General features: G+C 38.0%; 1 protein-coding gene across 7 annotated transcripts in view; it reads left to right on the forward strand.

Annotated features, from left to right (window-relative positions):
* The window catches only part of LOC139748588 (endoribonuclease Arlr-like), a 45,435-nt gene that overhangs the window by 7,588 nt on the left and 15,585 nt on the right, over positions 1-22,262 (forward strand). For 2 of the 7 annotated variants that reach the window (XM_071661694.1, XM_071661695.1), the window contains exon 2: positions 3,889-4,083. The exons of 1 other annotated variant lie outside the window; for it this stretch is intronic. In XM_071661694.1, the coding sequence (XP_071517795.1) occupies positions 4,026-4,083 (58 nt within the window). In that variant the 5' untranslated portion in view covers positions 3,889-4,025. Of the gene's footprint in view, positions 1-3,888; positions 4,084-10,759; positions 11,139-16,867; positions 17,015-22,262 lie in introns of those variants that run through there. 4 more of the 7 variants (XM_071661697.1, XM_071661698.1, XM_071661693.1 and 1 more) reach the window with 3 other exon arrangements.

Below are 22,262 nucleotides of genomic sequence, written 5' to 3' on the forward strand. Positions count from 1 at the left end.
TGAAGGATTGGTGGATAGTTTGATACAGAAGTGTGTGTTGATAAACTGGAGGAGGAGTTATGGCACTGTAAGCCACATAGTGCAAACAGGAATGGTCAAAATAATGAGTCATAAGCAGGAAAGGTTTAATTCATAGAGTAAATTAAGAGAGCTAGGTACCTAAAAGACCGTAACAGGATCGGAGGCTCTAAGAAGGACAAGAACCAATGAGATTGAGACATGTTACGCGAAGTGGAAAGAGGTAAGGTAAAAGTAAAAAAAAAAAAAATGGAGGACATGAAATAGGGCCATTTAAGAGGAGGCGAGGGAAATAATATTCAAATGATGGGAAACGGTATGAAACTTGACTGAAGAACCGTGTAGGTGAGAGCTAGCCAGACATTACGGGTGTACTGGGAATCAAATTCAGCAAGGATTGTGGCCCGCTTGATGTATTATCAAAGTGTTGCACAAAAACTATGGGGAAGACGGAGGAGGACCCGGACGAATCCTTTATATGAGAAAAACTATCCACGTCCATAACATTGCAAGATATATATATATACCCTAAGGAACACCGTGACCGACGGAGTCTCCTTCATTACTACATAACCTTATAAAGTAATGTGAAGAACCAGATCAAATATCCGAGAAGAATAATAATGAGTGAATAATCAGGATGGTGCATCATCTGCCAGAGTTAACCACGAAAAGAAAAAACAAAATAAGCGGACAGATTCGCATACGTCAGTGGGACGTCATCCACAACTGAAGTGAACAGACAAACTTTGATCCTCAGGCAAGGAAAGGAGGAGGACCAGCCTCCTGAGGGAGGAGGACCAGCCTCCTGACGTGTGTGCAAGAGGAAGATTCTATGTCATGTTACGTTGTTCACCGACATCACAGTTACGGACATGTCATCGCAGTTGAGTCTTGTCTCCACGCACAGTTACCTTCTACAGTGCAAACACTGCGTACGAAAATCCCCTGCAAGCCGCTTTGGTAACCTTGAATATTCAGACACCTACATGAACATGATTCCACATGGTAACAAGACAGTAACGAAAGAGAAGCACCCAAATGATACGTGAATGTTGTGTACGAAAACACGACTGAATCATATATATATATATATATATATATATATATATATATATATATATATATTTTTTATTTTTTATTTTTTTATTATACTTTGTCGCTGTCTCCCGCGTTTGCGAGGTAGCGCAAGGAAACAGACGAAAGAAATGGCCCAACCCCCCCCATACACATGTATATACATACGTCCACACACGCAAATATACATACCTACACAGCTTTCCATGGCTTACCCCAGACGCTTCACATGCCTTGATTCAATCCACTGACAGCACGTCAACCCCGGTATACCACCTCGCTCCAATTCACTCTATTCCTTGCCCTCCTTTCACCCTCCTGCATGTTCAGGCCCCGATCACACAAAATCTTTTTCACTCCATCTTTCCACCTCCAATTTGGTCTCCCTCTTCTCCTTGTTCCCTCCACCTCCGACACATATATCCTCTTGGTCAATCTTTCCTCACTCATCCTCTCCATATGCCCAAACCACTTCAAAACACCCTCTTCTGCTCTCTCAACCACGCTCTTTTTATTTCCACACATCTCTCTTACCCTTACGTTACTCACTCGATCAAACCACCTCACACCACACATTGTCCTCAAACATCTCATTTCCAGCACATCCATCCTCCTGCGCACAACTCTATCCATAGCCCACGCCTCGCAACCATACAACATTGTTGGAACCACTATTCCTTCAAACATACCCATTTTTGCTTTCCGAGATAATGTTCTCGACTTCCAGACAGTATGAATTATGTACATGTGTATATATGTGTACATTGAGATGTATAGGTATGTATATTTGCGTGTGTGGACGTGTATGTATATACATGTGTATGGGGTGTGGGTTGGGCCATTTCTTTCGTCTGTTTCCTTGCGCTACCTCGCAAACGCGGGAGACAGCGACAAAGAAAAAAAAAAAAAAAAAAAAAATAAATATATATATATATATATATATATATATATATATATATATATACTACGTGGCGCCATTATAATATTTATATTAAATATTTATTATACTTTGTCGCTATATCCCGCGTTAGCGAGGTAGCGCAAGGAAACAGACGAAAAAATGGCCCAACCCACCCACATACACATGTATATACATAAACGTCCACACACGCACATATACATACCTATACAACTCAACTTATACATATATATATATATACACAGACATATACATATATACACATGTACATAATTCATACTGAGTGTAGTTATTCATTCCCGTCGCCACCCCGCCTCACTTGAAATGAAAAACCCCGTCCCCCCGCATGTGCGCAAGGTAGCGCCAGGAAAAGACAACAAAGGCCATATTCCTTCACACTCAGTCTCTAGCTGTCATTATAATGCACCGATACCACAGCTCTCCACATCCAGGCCCCACAAAACTTTTCATGGTTTACCCCAGACGCTTCACATGCCCTGGTTCAATCCATTGACAGCACGTCGACCCCGGTATACCACATCGTTCCAATTCACTCTATTCCTTGCACGCCTTTCACCCTCCTGCATGTTTACGCCCCGATCACTCAAAATCTTTTTCGCTCCATCTTTCCACCTCCAATTTGGTCTCCCACTTCTCGTTCCCTCCACCTCTGACACATATATCCTCTTTGTCAATCTTTCCTCACTCATTCTCTCCATGTGACCAAACCATTTCAAAACACCCTCCTCTGCTCTCTCAACCACACTCTTTTTACTACCACACATCTCTCTTACCCTTTCATTACTTACTCGATCAAATCACCTCACACCACATATTGTCCTCAAACATCTCATTTGCAGCACATCCACCCTCCTCCGCACAACTCGATCTATAGCCCACGCCTCGCAACTATATAACATTTTTTATAATATATATATATATATATATATATATATATATATATATATATATATATATATATATATATATATATATATATATATATTTTTTTTTTTTTTTTTTTTTTTTCATACTATTCGCTATTTCCCGCGATAGCGAGGTAGCGTTAAGAACAGAGGACTGGGCCTTTGAGGGAATATCCTCACCTGGACCTCTTCTCTGTTCCTTCTTTTGGAAAAAAAAAAAAAAACAGTATTATATATATATATTTATATATATATTTATCCCTGGGGATAGGGGATTAAGAATACTTCCCACGTATTCCCTGCGTGTCGTAGAAGGCGACTAAAAGGGGAGGGAGCGGGGGGCTGGAATTCCTCCCCTCTCGTTTTTTTTTAATTTTCCAAAAGAAGTAACAGAGTGGGGCCAGGTGAGGATATCCAAAAAAGGTCCAGTCCTCTGTTCTTAACGCTACCTCGCTAACGCGGGAAATGGCGAATAGTTTAAAAGAATATATATATATATATATATATATATATATATATATATATATATATATATATATATATATATATATTTCACACTATTCGCCATTTCCCGCGATAGCGAGGTAGCGTTAAGAACAGAGGACTGGGCCTTTGAGGGAATATCCTCACCCGGCCCCCTTCTCTGTTCCTTCTTTTGGAAAATTAAAAGAAAAAAACGAGAGGGGAGGATTTCCAGCCCCCCGCTCCCTCCCCTTTAAGTCGCCTTCTACGACACGCAGGGAATACGTGGGAAGTATTCTTTCTCCCGTATCCCCAGGGATAATATATATAAATATATATATATATATATATATATATATATATATATATATATATATATATATATATAACTTCCGAGAAACCTTATCCTACTCGCTGTTCATGAATATAGTTTGGTCGAGTCGTATTCTAACCTTAATACTGGAGCCGCATATTTTCAATTAGCAGTTTCCAAACTCTTGATTCTGTTTGCGCCAGTGCAAGACCCTGCTGCGAACCGGATTAGTTAGGGACAGACCTGATTTAGTATTTATAAATGAATACATATTGAAAGAATTACTTTCAAAGAGACTACACAAACCAGGATGAAGCATACGAGAGAAAACTATGAAGGGTTAACAAGAAACTACTTAAAGAAGGCAGGTAAGGGGTTGCAAAGTTTCAGTAAACCTAGATATATATAGACTTATTGTCATGGGATACTTTGTATTACATCACACGCTGGATTTATTCTCATCCTTGGCTCCTCTGTGCTGTGGGATCCTGCCTGTAACCTGTCACGTTTTCTCGCGGGAAACCCCTGTGGTGATACGCAGCAGCCTCCAGTATTCGGGTGGTGATAGACAAAGCCGTGTGCCTACCACGACCCTGGCCGGACGCTGGGGCAGCTACGAGTGATAACGCGTTTGTCACTTATCAGTACACCACACACACACCCTCCTGCCGGTGCACCAGCCTCCTCCTGTACTTGGGACGTTTACACACAACCGAGAGACAAGAAAATAAGTAATAATCTCTCTCTCTCTCTCTCTCTCTCTCTCTCTCTCTCTCTCTCTCTCTCTCTCTCTCTCTCTCTCTTACTTTCTCAGTTTCTGTCACTGCTGGAGACGCAACGCACTTAAGGAGAAAATTGTACTAGAATTGATGACTATGCTAGTTTTTCGTTCATTACTTATTTATCATTTATAAATCGTTATACGATGTAGTAAAAAAAAAAAAGGTGTCCTAGGTTTCTAGATGGTTAGATATTACACTACACTGACAGATGGACGCTCGTGTGGCAAATAGTTCAATACCAACTTTTACTATAAAAGTTTGAAACATCACAAAGTGCAGAATACGGTAATGCAAAGAAAATAACTCAATGAAATTTTTACGGAAACAAAACGGTACACACAGTATACACAATGGTATCAGTTTTCTAAAACATTACCCTTTCAACAGTCCCTGAATTCTAAAATGCCTCCACACACACACACACACACACACACACACACACACACACACACACACTTTACCCGCAAATAATGAAGGATCGCACACTGGACCAGGTGCAGTGTAATCCAACCTAGACCAGATCTCATTAAACAAAATTGGACAGGGCAGTAGAGTCGAAACCTCGCTTTGAAATATTTGGGATTTGGGGGATATTACTCGATATGTGTAAGATACTTACACATATCGAGTAATATCCCCCAAATCCTAAATATTTCAAAGCGAGGTTTCGACTCTACTGCCCTGTCCAATTTTGGTCACAAAATACTTCTCTATAAATGTTGACACCATTACACATCAGCCATAACATGTATCCCCACATGAAAAATAAATGGAACAAATAATACTAAAGTATCAGAAACCATCAAACAAAAGACGTGTATTGTGCGAGTGAGATACATCACATATTTCAGAGGATATTCACAAGTTCGTCATTCGCATATGGTCTAAGGATCTGTTGAATTTTCGTCATCCAACACAACTCCCACGTGAGACCGGCTCCCGTGAGGTATTCGTTGTTATTATTGGAGGTGGTGTGGGTAACTTGCCTCCCAGGCAGACCCCGGTCCTGAGTCACTGGTAGGAGGTACCGCCTTCATCACGTCACCTGGAAAGAACGTCCCCAAATCGCACGATCCATCATCAGTGTACGAGTTATTACGTACCAGCAAAAATGGAGAGCAAACCCATTTTCATTCTCTTTCGATAATATACTCCGAGGTAAACAACGTAAGTCGCTGAGAAAATCGAGTTATAATGAAAGCGAACGTCAAATAATTTTCAGATATGCTCCATATAAACGAAACCACAGGGAAAATACGTACAACATGCAATTATTTAAGACGGGACTCAAAGAGTTTTCACAGTTGACACGGTGTTCCACAAGTCCTGAAGCGTTTATCTTATACGTAGTAAGATATGTCACTGATGTTTACCCCCTCCATATAAACGAAACCACAGGGAAAATACGTACAACATGCAGTTATTTAAGACGGGACTCAAAGAGTTTTCACAGTTGACACGGTGTTCCACAAGTCCTGAAGCGTTTATCTTATACGTAGTAAGATATGTCACTGATGTTTACCCCCTCTTATCAGAAAAGGAAATTAGTGGAAGACCTTTAAATAGCGACAGGACGTGCGCGCCAACCACGAAGGACGCGACACACCACAAGTTCTAGCTTGTGATGAAGCTAGAACTATCTTCGGCAGATGCTAGGATTGAGCAGCACTTGATTAATCTGATGGGCAGCAGTAGGGTAAGACCAAGCGTCTGCTACAGAGGGAGTGCCAGGTAGGCAGCCAAACACGGCCGAGACGTCAAACTCACTGTACTATTACCTCTGCACTCGTTGAAGACACGGATCTTCACGCCCTCCTCTCCCACCCTTACCACTTTGCCTCCAACATCCATTCCAAGCCAGATGTCCCGACAAACAACGACCAAGGGACACACACACACACACACACACACACACTGAGACATCCGACAGAACGAAGATAAAACACTTGACAAGCTCACACATATCGTCTACTACTGCTTCTGCTTTGATTATTCGCAGGGTGTTATATCACGTCCGGTCAAGCTGGAAAGTCGGAGAATCGTCGTTATAAAGAACCCGAGGAGAAAAAAAAAAGGGGAGGGGGAGGGGGTGAATCCTTTGGAAAGCCATCTCAAGACGCGGGTGGGGTGTTAACCGGGTCGATGGAAGACGCACTTACCGCTGTCAGAAAAGATCGCCAAAAGAGGGACTAGACCTGTGTCGTGGAAGGTCGACCAGCAAAACGAACACGGACACTTTATTACGTCATGTGCATATATTACCACGTACACCTGCGGCTACAAGATACCATCTCGACATACAAATAAAGGAACCGTGTCAGTGGCGGGTTGGCTGACGCTCAAACACTGACCGACCCACTAGAATGCTCACGGAATACAGTTCGGTATACGTTGCCGCCTTAGACCTAATTCTTATAATCTACAGGACACAGAGTAATGCTGACCGGGGAGAACATCGAGGTCTTGAGCTGTTCAGATGACCTAACTCTTCGTCACTTACATAAAGGATGATATCTAAATGTACAATCTTCATCATATCACCACGTCACATAATGGACTATGGTTCATCGATGTGACACGAGTAAATTAAACACGCGTTATTATTTTCTCATTAAAGGGTTGATAATGCTGAAGCGCACTCTGGTTCCTCTCCCATGTCATTATCTGAAACCCTCCCTTACCTGAAATACAGCAACTGAAAGCCATCCTCTCAATATGAAGTCTATACGAAAAAATTTTGAACGTCACACTCTATATACAACACTGGAAAAAATTTCTATGCCCTTCCCACAAAAAAAAAGTGGCAAGGTTGGACCACATTTTGTCTGCTTGACTTACTTCGGCGTCTGAAACACCGAAACAGTTTAAAATAGTATTGCTTCCCTCAGTATACCTAGACATCAGACATCAATGTAATTTTAATGATAAACGCTGACTGTTAGATATAATTACATTATCTAACACATATACCATCAAGTAAATCATAAAAAAAAAAAATCAGATCATTTTAACACACGAGAATGTGAGTTTCTGACATTTTCCACCATCATAAACAGCGTTAAAGGAACCCAGCAATCTATTGCTGTCTGAATTCCTTTGTATTGTTGCACGTTTCCCCCCCGTTGAACATCACTGGGTCTTAATTAGTCTCGGAAGAACGAATCTCTGGGCCAAGTTGTAAAAGTGTTTCCCGCTCCTCTTTCCTTCCCTCCACCTCTGATACGTATATCCTCTCTAGTCAGTCTCTCCGTCAGCCTTTTCAGTAAGCTTACCCTTATTACCACACCCCTTTCCCCAACACAGTCATCCCTTACATAATCAGTTCGCCTCCCACCACATATCGTCCTCATACATTAATTTTCCAAGACGTCCACATTCTTCCTTTCTCTACTGTCGAAGGATTACTATAACCTCAGACATGCGCAGTTCTGGCTTCACCTCCCACACATTCGTTAATGCACTCAGAATCTCAATCTCCTCTCCCATCCTTATTCAGCCCCCACTTTTCCATTCGCTGCCACGTCAACTCCCAGGTAATACCTAATGCATTTCAAATACACCATGGTGCTCCTCATTCAAACGCACACTAGCCATCCTGTTTCATCCCCCCTGCTGAATCTCGTAGCCTGTCCTTTTCCACACACTTCCAGAGTGGATTTCCCACTTTTGGAGCTTCTCTGTAAAGTATGCCACTAGAGCAATGTCATATACAAAGAGCGATCGATTCATCTCCATTCTTCCCTACCCTACCCACAGCATACTGAAGAGCTGCCCCTAGCCCTATGACCCATGCTGCATTTACCTTCCTCAACGCCCCGTCCAATATAAAAAAGACTGAAGGACCATGCCGCAAAAACACCTCCACTAGGAACTACTTAACTTCTCCCCTTTGTCCTGGTAAACATGCCTTTCCTCTATATTAGCAGCAATTTCTACAAGACCTCTTTGTCAACCCTCTCACATGCTTTCTCCAGATCCATAAATGCTACATATAACTAAAAAAATTTTCTCCAGCAATATTTCATGCAAATCTTTCAAGGTAAACGCTTGATTCACACATCCTCTACCACTCCTAATGACACTGTGTTACCTCCAGTCAAATGTTCTCTGTATATCACTTCATCGCCACCTACCCATAAACTTTACTAGGAATAATGAATAAAATCATACCTTTGTAATTCAAGCTCTCATGCAACTCATCTTGGGACGTACATACTTTGGGTAGCCTAACTGATCATCAACACCGTCACTCCCCCCCCCCTCCCCCGGCCTAAACAAAGGAAAAAAAAACGCAATTTCAACTGTCGTTCTGCCACACATCATCTCACGTAAGGCTTTCATTGCCTATTCTCTTTTCACCGTACTCATTCTCTCCTCATGCCAAAGCATCCCAAACACACCACACCTGCCACTATCATCTAACTTGAATAATAATAATAATAATAATAATAATAATAATAATAATATTATTATTATTATTATTAGTTATTTATTATCATTATTTTCATTAGTACTACTACTACTACTGCTGCTATCACTATTTTTTTTCCATACTATTCGCCATTTCTCGCATTAGCGAGGTAGCGTTAAGAACAGAGGGCTGAGCCTTTGAGGGAATATCCTCACTTGGCCCTCTTCCCTGTTCCTCTTTTGGAAAATTAAAAAACGAGAGGGGAGGATTTCCAGCCTGCCGCTCCCTCCCCTAGTAGTCGCCTTCTACGACACCCAGGAAACACGTAGGAAGTATTTTTTCTCCCCAATCCCCAGGGATATTATTATTATTATTGTTATTATCATGACACGCTTGCATTGTCAGATATCCCGCCATGAACTGCGAAGGGATCCGTAAAACGCGAACAGGATTTTGTCGAAAAGTTTCTTATACCACGTATGCTGGAGTGTGTACGACATGGAACAATATGCACAGCCTTATATATATTGGGAAAAATTTTAAAAGGTACCATAATATTTGCCAAAAGCATATGCGAGTTTCTCATATCTTCCAATATCACACACACACACACACACACACACACAATATCCTATGCAAATATATGAAACTGAGTCAACGTCTCACGCCCCGAGGGACAGTACCCCATTATGAAAATTGTCAGTACTTATTGTTCTTGTGTTATCTTTCGGTCAAAACTGTGTCCCCTCAGACAGACAACAGACGCAGGGGTGACAAAAATTTTCTACGTAAATTACTTGTAATTGCAGTACAACAGTACGATCAGTCAGTAATCAGAACAACTTATTATGTCTGCTATCTCTACCATTAGTAGCTTATCATCATTCCTGTCACTAAGAATTGCTTATTCTAATTTCCTTAATTTCTTCATGTGAGGAAAAATTTCTTTTGGTGACTCGTATTCAAAAACGCTAAAATAACTCTCATAATGTTTTTTCAATAACTTTATGTAAATATGAAACTGTACCGAGTCTACTTAAAAAAAAAAATTAGGAAACTTCATCTGCACACCTTCTGAAGCGGATGATATATGAAAATCTAGTGAAAACAAAAGAATAAATCGTTCCATATTTCTTTTCTAAAATCTATGCGTTACAAAGAAGTCATCATGAAAACTTCACAAGCATTTTTCGTAGAAATCGCCGACTCAGATGAAACCCCCAAGGTCACCAGTCCTCACACATTTTAAATGATTTCATGGCACAGTCGACATTCTGCTTCAAAAAAAATTTATTTCATTGTTTGCTTTAGCTCATAAGGAAAACATCTTGTTAGTGTCATGCACATGCAAATGTACCAGAGGTAAGTATACCATAAGACTACGAACACTTGCGTTGAAATCATAACAGCTGCCCGGAATGACTCAGCCCACAGGGAGAATGAAAGGAAACTCAAGCTGGTTAGTAGTTGCCCACATTCTCCTACATTTTTGTAACTGCTAATATAATGGACCCCTATATCAAAATATATCCAAAATGACTCTAATACCATACATTCACGCTTGATTCTCATTCGCATATCAAAAGACGTATGAAGCCCTCTGAATAAAAATTTAGATAATATATATCGATGAATGGCAAGAATGGCCACGAAACAAATGACTGTCCCGGGAGAGCTAAAACGTGCTATAAGTTCACGAGACCAGAGTAAAATGGCCTTTACCTCACTTCTACAATACAGCTAGGATCCCTCGACCTCTAGCCTATAAGAAGTTTATTGTAGTATCTTATAAATCAAGTATACCAAGGAATTCCACATATAGAGCTGCACATTTTTTAATAACGATCAAAGAGCAGAAAATTACTATAGACAAAGCCTTTTCATCAACGAACTTATATAAACAATAACATAAGCGTTATAATATAATACAGAAGTTTCGAATCAGAAAACAATGTCAAACAGCGCTACGACTAAGCTGTACCTCCCAGCGGGTCAGTATGAACAAAGGACCAACAGCCAACACACATCCACGGAGGAGCTGTGTGTGTTTGGGTGCAGATCAGAATTCCAAGCAAGCGCTGCAGTGTTACATGTCGAAAGTGAGGACGAGCTGAGCTAGATTACAAGAAAACACCAGGCGTAAGGACAGTAATTACTGTTAGTGCAACAATCGTAGAAGGGAACATGAAGTGGAAGATTATGTGGCTGATCCTGCTATGTGCAGTGGCAGGCAAGTTTAAAAATCGGTACTTGTATAATGCTACGGCATGGGATTTACAGCATTTCATATTAATTGTCAGTCACTTTCTGGGGTCAGTTTCTACATTTTGAATTAATCACATTCTTTTGATTATGTTATATATATATATATATATATATATATATATATATATATATATATATATATATATATATATATATATATATTGGAAAGGATCACAATTTTGCGTGATCAAGTATATTCGTAAGAGTCCACGGGGAAAATGAAACAAGTTCCCAAGTGCACTTTCGTGTAATAATCACATCAGGGGAGACAAAACAGAAGTATAATAGTCAGTTGATATACAACGAAGAGACGTAGCTAGTGTCCAAGACAGACAACGAGCGTATCATACATGAACTTATTATTTTACAAATTTTATCAACAATAAAGTTATCCAATTTGCATAGACCATCACTAATATTAAAATTATAATTCTTTGTGTATTTGATAATAGAAGATTCAGTTATATTTCTCGTGGTAATAGAGGTAATAACCGAGATGGCATTACTCTAGTCAATACAATGATCATAGTCTTTAATGTGATTAAACAAGGCATTTGATTCTTGTTCCGTTCTTATACTATATTTATGTTGCTTAATTCTAACAGGAAGATCCTTACCAGTCTGCCCAACATAAACCTTATCACAATTTCTGCATGGCACTTTATAGATGCACCCAGGAGAATTTTCTGGTGAAGTCCTGATTAAGACATTCTTTGTAGTATTATTACTGTTGCTGAAGGCAACATTTACATTAAAGGATGTAAGCAACATGGGAAGTAAAGTAAAATCATTATTAAAAGGGAGAACTAAAAGATTCTTGGTGTCAATGGGAGGTTTGGGCTCAACTCTATAAAACGATTTCTTTGCTAACTTAAGGGATTTATCAATGAATGATCTAGGGTACTTTAACGTAGATCCAATTGAATATATCTTCTCAAACTCATCATCAATGTACTCTGGACTGCAAATACGTAATGCCCTAAGGAACATAGATTGAAATGATGATAATTTAACTCTGTCATGTTGAAATGAGTAATAATGGATATATGAGCATACATCGGTAGGTTTTCTGTATATGCTAAACTTAAACTTGTTCCCTTGCCTATGGATCATGCAATCTAAAAGTGGTAGCATACCATTATTTTCATTTTCTACAGTAAATCTGATGGAAGGTACTAAATTAAGTAAGGGGAGAAACATTTGTAAATTTACATTTGTTGGCCAATCACAAAGAACATCATCTACATACCTAAACCAAATTGCATTAGAAGGTAAGATATCTTTTAGTAAATTTGTTTCAAAAAATTCCATATAAAGATTACTTAGTACAAATGAAAGAGGGTTACCCATTGCCATACCAAATTTTTGAGCATAATAATCTCCATTTAATTGAAATACACAGGCTTTTATACATAATTTTATCAGTTCAGTGAAAACAGACTTTGAAACAGGTAAATGAATATCATCCGAGACATCAAATAAATATTCTAAAAGGTCATCAACTGGAACTTTTGTGAACAGTGAGGAAACATCAAAGCTAACAACAAGCTTAACGATATCAATGTTAATTTTGATTTCAAATTTGTCAGCTTTGATGTTTCCTCACTTTTCACAAAAGTTCCAGTTGATGACCTTTTAGAATATTTATTTGATGTCTTGGATGATATTCATTTACCAGTTTCAAAATCTGTTTTCAATGAACTGATAAAATTGTGTATAAATGACTGTGCATTTGAATTCAATGGAGATTATTATACTCAAAAATTTGGTATGGCAATGGGATAGCCCTCTTTCACCTGTACTAAGTAATCTTTCTATGGAATTTTTTGAAACAAAATTACTGAAAGATATCTTACCTTCTAATGCAATTTGGTTTAGGTATGTTGTAGATGATTTTTTTGTGTTTGGCCAACAAATGAAAATTTATAAATATTTCTCCCCTTACTTAACAATTTAGTACCTTCCATCAAATTTACTGTAGAAAATTATATTATTAGTATGCTACCATTTTTAGATTGCATCATCCATAGGCAAGGAAACAAGTTTAAGTTTAGCATATACAGAAAACCTACCAATGTATGCTTTTTTTTTTTTTTTCTTTTTTGCTTTGTCGCTGTCTCCCGCGTTTGCGAGGTAGCGCAAGGAAACAGACGAAAGAAATGGCCCAACCCCACCCCCATACACATGTATATTTATACGTCCACACACGCAAATATACATACCTATGCTCATATATCCATTATTACTTATCCCAACATGATAGTTAAATTATCATCATTTCAATTTATGTTCCTTAGGGCATTACGTATTTGCAGTCCAGAGTATACTTATGATGAGACTGAGAAGATAAATTCCATTGGATCTAATTTAAAGTACCCTAGATCTTTCACTGATAAATCCCTCAAGTTAGCAAAGAAATCATTTTATAAGAGTTGAGCCCAAACCTCCCATTGACACCCAGAATCTTTTAGTTCTCACTTTTGATAATAATTTTACTTTACTTTCCATGGTGCTTACATCATTTAATGTAAATGTTGCCTTCGGCAACAATAATACTACAAAGAATACCTTAATCAGGAATTCACCAAGAAATTTTCCTGGGTGCATCTATGAAGTGCCACGTAGAAATTGTGATAAGTTTTATGTTGGGCAGACTGGTAAGGATCTCTGTTAGAATTGAGCAACATAAATATAGTATAAGAACGGTACAAGAATCAAATGCCTTGTTTAATCACGTTAAAGGCTATGATCACTGTATTGACTGGAGTAATGCCATCTCAGTTATTAACTTTATTGCCACGAGAAATATCATTGAATCTTCTTTTATCGAATACACAAAGAATTATAATCTTAATATTAGTGATGGTCTATACAAATTGGATAACTTTATTGTTGATAAAATTTGTAAAATAATAAGTTCATGTATGATACGCTCGTTGTCTTTCTTGGACAATCGCATGTTTACCAAATGGCATCCTAGCTACGTCCCTTCGTTGTATATCAACTAACTGTTATATTTCTTCTCTCTTGTGTCTCCCCTGATGATGTGATTATTACACGAAAGTGCACTTGGGGACTTATCCTGTTTCGTTTTCCCCGTGGACTCTTACGAATATATATATATATATATATATATATATATATATATATATATATATATATATATATATATATATATATATATATATATATAATCGCTCTAGAATTCCCCTTTAAGGACCTTGATGTAACCCGGGATTTCTTTCCAGGAGCTCTTGCAGCTTCAAAGCAGCGCTGCTTTTAGTATGGACTCTGTGGAGTGAAAAGTTCTTTGACGAGACTCCTGCTAGTGATACAGATTCGTCAAAGGTGATTTTTCGCTCCCACAGTACCCTCGTACAGGCGGAGTCCGGTAATATATATATATATATATATATATATATATATATATATGTGTGTGTGTGTGTGTGTGTGTGTGTGTGTGTGTGTGTGTGTTACCGGACTCCGCCTGCTTGAAGTTACGTCGCCAGTTAAACTCACTTCTGGTAGGCTGTATCACTGGAAGTAGTCCCGTCAAAAAAGTAGTCTAAATCTTCCTGCTACTGGAAGTAGCACAGCCTTGGGTTGCAGGAGCCTGTAGTGAGTCCTGGGTAACAAGAGAACTATTTCATAGAAATAAGTCCTGGGATATATATATATATATATATATATATATATATATATATATATATATATATATATATATATGGTAAGGATTAATGTTAATATTGAAATTATCAAATGTAATCATAATTTTCTTGTGGTGTAACCGTGTTCTTTCAGAGATGTCATCTACTAGATTTGTCTTTGATCTGTAATTTTGTGATGTGGATTGCCTTATTCGTTTGTGGGTATGGTAGTACTTTAAGCCGCGCGGTGCCAATTGCTTTAGATATTGAGTAAGTTTGGTTTGGAATACGGAGCGTGTAACTTGAAACAATTAATATATTTTTGTAAGAGTGATAGTGGTCAGGGTTAAGGTCAATAAAATAGTAGGATCGACCTAAAAGTTTATGAAACAAATGTAGGATATCAACAGAATCTGTGAAAACCTCACTTCACCTCCCCTATCAGCGATACACTAGTAGAATATCATCAAAATTTGTGAAAACCTCACTTACCATCCCCTTACAGCGATATTTACCTTTACTTAAATTTATAGTACTTGAAACTTTCATGAAAACTAAGAATTTCCGTCACATACTTGGCTACTGACGTCACACTGAAGGTTATATCTGTACGAAGATACCGATGTTTCAGGTAAATTTCGCGTGCTATGGGTAAATTTTGCTCTTTTCAGGGGTTCTGCTGATTTACTGAACGTCTGTGTATGATAATTAAGAATCACTTATCATCCAGTTTATATGAAAAATAAGGTAATTATCGCCAGCCTTTGGGGCGAATTGGATGCTTAAAAATAAGTATTATGAGATCAGAGGATTTTCTTTTTCTAACAGCCTTTAGATAGAGATTTCATAACATTAAAAACCTGACTGCAATAATCAATGGGTTGTTTAATAAATCACATTAGTATCCTTTGGCAAAGAATATTTCTACGTTATAGATATGGGTCATCGTTTTAAGAGGGTGAAACGGAAAAGGTTTCACTGGTCACTCGCGGAACTGTAATTATAAAGTACGCATGAATTAACATATAATCTTTTAGAGGGGTCAAAAGGGGTATGAATAACTAAAAACATCGTAAGTGTCTTGAAGAAAGTTCAAAATAGCCCCATCGCGTGCCCCCAGCAATACGCCCCTTCTTTCACCTACTGTAAATTTACGTTAGACAATTTTTTTCTGATCTTCATAACCCTCACCATTCGCCTTTTTTTTTCATTAATTATACAGTGTTGCACTTTACGCTACGCCACTTATCCAGTTATCTAAACAGCACACTACCATTTCACAGGAAATCACTCAATATCCAAAGCTATTACTGCCACTTGGCTTAAGTTACCCGTTTGCGATGCGTTAATACCATACCCCTTTGTCATCTGTACCACCATACTCGTTTGTGATGTTAAAAGTTCGTGATGTGTATTTTCTAAATTATTTGTGGTATGTGTTAATGTTCGTTAACTGAACATGTGATTCGTCTTTGAAGACTGACAGTATCTGTTTGTAATGTGTTATGTCATATTCGTTCGTTACGAAATACCTTATTCGTCTTTGATGTATTACCTTGTTTTTTTTTTTTCACAAGAAACTGCGTTTGTCTGTGATGCGTGGTAATATACTGTGATGTGAACCATGTATTCGTGTGTGACGTCAACTTTCATGTTCCGTTGTGATGTGAATATACATTTACTTGGAATGCGTTCAGTACGTCTGTGTTCCCGTCTTGTGTTACCATCTCAAACGCTGGTAATTATATATATATATATATATATATATATATATATATATATATATATATATATATATATATATATATCAAATACAGCCAAGGATGGATTGCTGTCTCCAAGCGTGAGGAGCCGTCAGCGACCTTGCTAACCATGCACCAAATGCCGTATCTTATTACTTGTACCCAACATCCGTTAATGGATAGTTCAATATAGCCTCAGTGCTGTAGCATCATTTTTACCATTAAATTATGAACAGCACATTGGTGTATGGTTAGCAGTGAAGAGCTGCGCCCAGGGTGATCGCGTTGGTCATCCCCTTCCACAGGTATTCACGGTTGTATGGGTGGAAGCAAAACCGCGAAGACCGTCCCACCCACACCCAGGACCATCCCACCTACAACCAAAATCGCCACACCTGTCACCGAGCCAGTGATCAGAGCGGTCACGGCCCCTGCCAACGTCAATCACGCAGGTACGATAAACCAAACCGAAAATGGACCTACGAGAATCGTAAATGTGAGGATGTACGAACACAACGGTAAAACTGCAACTTTTGCGAATGTTATTAACTCATGATTCTACAGGAGCATGTTACTCCTAGTTCGATGGTAACTGCATGTAAGAGGGACCTACCAAGCACATAAGGGAAAGGGCGAAAACTTACATACTATGAAGAAAAAGGAGGAAAAGTTATGTATGTACTAAGGGAAATAGGAATAGCATTTGATAGAATTCACTGATTCAGTAATCCTGCTAGAGCACCCCGAATTTGGTGTTAATCAATATAATTTCTCCGTTTGATCTTTGCAACCTACTGGTCGCAAGATTTAACAGTTTAAGGAGAAAATCAATGATATCTCAAGGTTCATTAGATACCTAACGTGACCATGATTCCCATATAGACTTGTACTGCACAGCTTACTGCATGCAACTGTCGTGATATATAACGTTTAGACCTCAATTGGTGCCATCAGTTTTCCACAGTTCTTTTGGTCAGAACATGATCAACTTATAACTTAACAACTATCACAGACATGGCCACATACACACTCACACCAACAAGTATTATCCTTAACACACATATACTTAAAAATAAATTCATAACGCAAGAACCAATAACAAGTGGAGATTCTCGGTAAGTCGGCTTTAAGTGTGTTTGTCAATGAACACCAAACGTAAGTATGAGGTAAAGAAATTAATAAAGGCAGCTTTCCACTAGGACGTGCAAGAGCAGGAGGTTTAATCCAAATAAACTGTATCGTGTATGGAACAGACTGGACTCTGAACATGGCGTTTGGGTAATGGGATACAACAGACAAAAAATACCTTACCTACCCCGAAACAGTCACACCATAAGAGGTTAACTGCTTTCAAACAAAAGAAATTAAAATCTTATGTGTGTCACGTTCATCAACCGCTGGTAGGGTTTTAAGTAAATCTCCAGCTTTGTCTTCCCACATGAAACACAGAGACCTTATGGAAGAAGTCCATCAACATGTATCAAGAATGGGTACCAGAATTAGGAGGAATGAGCTCAGGAGAAGCCCACAGACTACCCACACTAAAGGGAATAAGATTATGGGAAAGTTGATGCACGCCCTAAGGTTTCCTATCAGTCTTGATTATATCTAGGGTGATCGTCCCTTGGAATTATTAAGGAATGTGTTAACTTTGTTTTGTTTTGTTTGCCGAGTCGGCATGGGAAAAGAGGCCCTTGTCAAGGCCATCCATCAATGTTAGATATACATGTATACCCTAGCTAGCCTGATCCTGATACCCATTTTGTCGACCAGCTTCCAAGGGTTGGATGAACAGATGGGATGACTAGACCTACTGCCGCTACCAGTATTCGGACCTAGGCCCTCGACCCTGGGCGGCCCGCAAATGCATCACGGTCAGGAATGCTTACCGCTACACTACAAAGTCCATAATTATGAACACAACTAAGGGCCACAATTGCTAGCTGACCAAGACGACAACAGAAACAATTAAGAGAAAATAAAACGTCATATGGACAAGCCAAGTAGAATATCTGTGTTATTGTTTCACATACTGTTTTTTGCTATTGTGAACTAAACTATACAAGTTATGCATGGACACATTTACCTCGTACAGATTCATGATGCTCTTCGTATATTCAAATCATGCTAGTAAGAAGTGTTCCAGAGTTTGATTGCAAGGGATGTTTAGAGGAACTGTCTACATTGCTTAAATAATCAGCTATGATCCTATCATGTGTATGTTACATGTCAGTTCTGATAAATCTTGTTTTGATCAACACTTTGTGTTAACAGTATTATCGCTTTTGCTACATTCATCTCTATCTTCTAAAAAATATAACTGGAGTTCCATCACATACTGGTCTTTTTTCCTGTTATTTCACTATGACCAACATGGCTGAGGATCTCGGTATCTCGTTGAGGTAACACTGTCAAGTATGTTTATACTTTCACTGATAGAATACTTTATATTTGATAATGATTATTTTCAAAATAATCCATGAAAGTGCATCTAAAGTTAATGTGAAAGAAGTTTCTATGAAAATCTTTTTGGGTAAAACTGTAAAAAAAAGTTTGTTCTATATAAATGAAAAGAAATAAATTTCAAAATATTTCACGAATACATATTGCAGTGTAAAGGTGCCTGAGATCTATTTAGGCGAGCAAATTTTGAAAATATTAGACACAAAATTCGCAATACCAATTGGACAAAACTTCTTGACATTTACACATTTGAGGAAATGTGGAATAATTCTAAAAACACACTACTGAAGATTGAAAATAAACAAATTCCATGAATTACAGTGAATACAAGAATAAAAGGACATTCGCCAAAAGAAGAAAATGTATAAGAAATTCAAAGAAATAGGAACCGTTGAAAGTCACCAGGAATGAATCAAAATCCAAAGAGAGTGTAAGGTCATGAGACAGAGTAAATGTGAGGTAGAAAAAAGAAAAAAGAATTTCCTTGAAAGTTAAGAATAATCCTAAGGAATTCTTCAAATATATAAGACAAAGGAAGACAGTAAAACAAGGAATTGGACAATTATGAAACAAACATAACACACTAACTACTGACAAAAAGGAAATTGCTACCATACAAAATTATTCTTTCAACTCCAGATTCACAACTGAAGAAACATCTTGAATACCACAATCAATGAAGAGTTGAAGGTTAGAGAAATAAAGAGCTCTGAAGTACTTGAATACCTAAATAAAAAATCCTAATAAATCCAACGGCCCAGATAACTTTGCTCCCATAACAAAAACATCCAACAAATCTTTAACAGATGGGTTGGTGCCAACTGACTGGAAACTAGCAAATGTTACTTTTATATACGAAAAAGGATACAAACAGTGTGCCTTGAACTACCGTCCAATTAGCCTTACGGTCAGTGTTAGGTAGAATGATGGAAAAAATAATGAGAGATAAAAGTATATTGTTTCTAGAACAAAATTATATCACACAGCCAACACAGTTTCCTTAACAGAAGATCCAGCCTGACGAACTTGCTGGAATTTTATTATGTTATTAATCAGAATTGGGATGCAAAATTAGTATAATATAGTATATTTAGATTTCCAAAAGACTTTCGATACAGTACCTCACAAGAGACTTTTACATAAACTCAAAGCACATGGAATGTGTGAAGAACTCTGTACATGGATCAGACTAGCTTACTGGAAGAAAGCAGTGTGTAGTATTAAATGTTGAAGCTTCAGACTGGTTGGACGTAACAAGTAGTGTGCCACAGGGGTTGGTCCTAGGCCCAATTCTTTTCATAATACACATTAACGAACAAGAACTCTTGTCTCATATCTAAGTTCTCCATTTATGATGAAGATACTAAACTAGGAGGTAGAGCTGTAAATTTGCTGGACTGCGAAATGATTCAAAGATATCCTGACTTACTAGCAGAGTGGTCAGACATATGGTAAACGAAGTTTAATGTAGACAAGTACGAAGGAGAAAAGGATATACATTACGACTGCAAACTGTTTGGAATCTCTCTAACTAAAGTAAATGAAGAAAAGGACCTCGGAGTTGTCATTAGCAACAATCTAAACAGAGTCAAGCAGCAAGTAAAACAGACAACCAAATGTTAGGTCTCATAGCCAGGAACATAGATTACAAGGTACCAGATACAATTCTCACACTTTATAATTCTTTAGTAAGACCACACATCCAGTTTTGGTCCCCAAACTTAAAAAAATATGAAGAAAAATTAGAGCAAGTACAAAGTTGTGCAACAAAATTGATACCAATCTTTATAAATCTGACATACAAAGAAGGGCTAAAATGATTAGATCTCCCTTAAAAAATGTAGACTTCATGGCAATTTAATCCAAGTTTTCAAAATTTTGAGCAAGTTCGATAAAGGAAATCACGAACATCTTTTTGAAATGTAAGAAAATACGGTTATCAGGACATGTAATAAAACTAAAAAGCTAAAAGATGTAGTGCGCATGTGAGAAAAAGCTTAGCCTATAGGTGTGTTGAACATTGGAATAAGTTACCATCAGACGTGGTGAAAAGACTATAAAAGCCATTAGAACCCGTTTAGATAAATATTTTATTAATTCAGGTGTACTCTTAAGTAAGTGCTTGAAATAAACTGCGTATACAACAGCGGTAACAGGGACAGTGAAAGGCTAATGTGCAGCAGTAGGGAGTTAGTGGTAGCTTAAAAAAATGATGAGTCGAATTACATTATCTTTTCAATCTGAATTTTTTTTTTCCAGGCAACCCAGTCATAGGCCAATCAAGCCTCCTGTTGTGTTTTTCTCATGTAAATTAACATGCAAACTGTTTTCTTGTTCATTTTCAGTGACTTGCAGTATCGATATAAATTGTGGGAAATGAACATGGATATCTAAGAGCAAATAGATAATTTTCTTTGTCCATCTTTGAGTTCCTTTGGTAAATCTACATTTTACCATCAGATAATATGGTTATGCCACTCATACAGACATTCTAATGCCCAGTAACTAATGGCTTGTCTACAGCGTTTGTCGACATACACTGCAGCCATCCCTCCCTTTCACTTGTCACTACTAGGCTTGTGTCAGTATTATGACATGCTTAAATCAAAGAGACTACTATCATTTTTCCAACATAATACAACTGTGGTATCTTATTGGCAGAGACTGACCACATGCAATGGGAACCATGGAGATTTTGCAATTTCATGATCTTCTGGGACTCAAGTAAACCCAAAGTACGACTTCAGTGCATAACACAGTCAAATAACGAACTTGCCAACTTCACAAAATTAAAAAATGTAGCATTTATTTTTCAGAGGATCTATCAATTTCATTACTGCATCTTGTGTTGTAACTCAGTACCTTGATGTTGAAGTTCTACACACAACCAGCTACTGCCTCTGCAATATTGTAGGATTACACCTTAGTTTTTGTAGTCTGTCTGGATTGTAGCTCTTGAAAATCAGGCTCCCATTCTATGCCTTTTAGAAACATTCTTTATTCTGAATCTAATTTACAAGTACTCCTCAAAAGATTATGTTTTTGTAAAACTGTTATGTACTACTATATATATATATTCACCTCCCTAACAACCCCATCCATAAACAAATGAAACAACCATGGAGACATCACACACCCCTGCCGCAAACCTACATTCACTGAGAACCAATCACTTTCCTCTCCTCCTACACGTACACATGCCTTACATCTTCGATAAAAACTTTTCACTGCTTCTAA

The sequence above is a fragment of the Panulirus ornatus genome, chromosome 5 (assembly GCF_036320965.1).
Source record: "Panulirus ornatus isolate Po-2019 chromosome 5, ASM3632096v1, whole genome shotgun sequence".
NCBI lineage: Eukaryota > Metazoa > Arthropoda > Malacostraca > Decapoda > Palinuridae > Panulirus > Panulirus ornatus.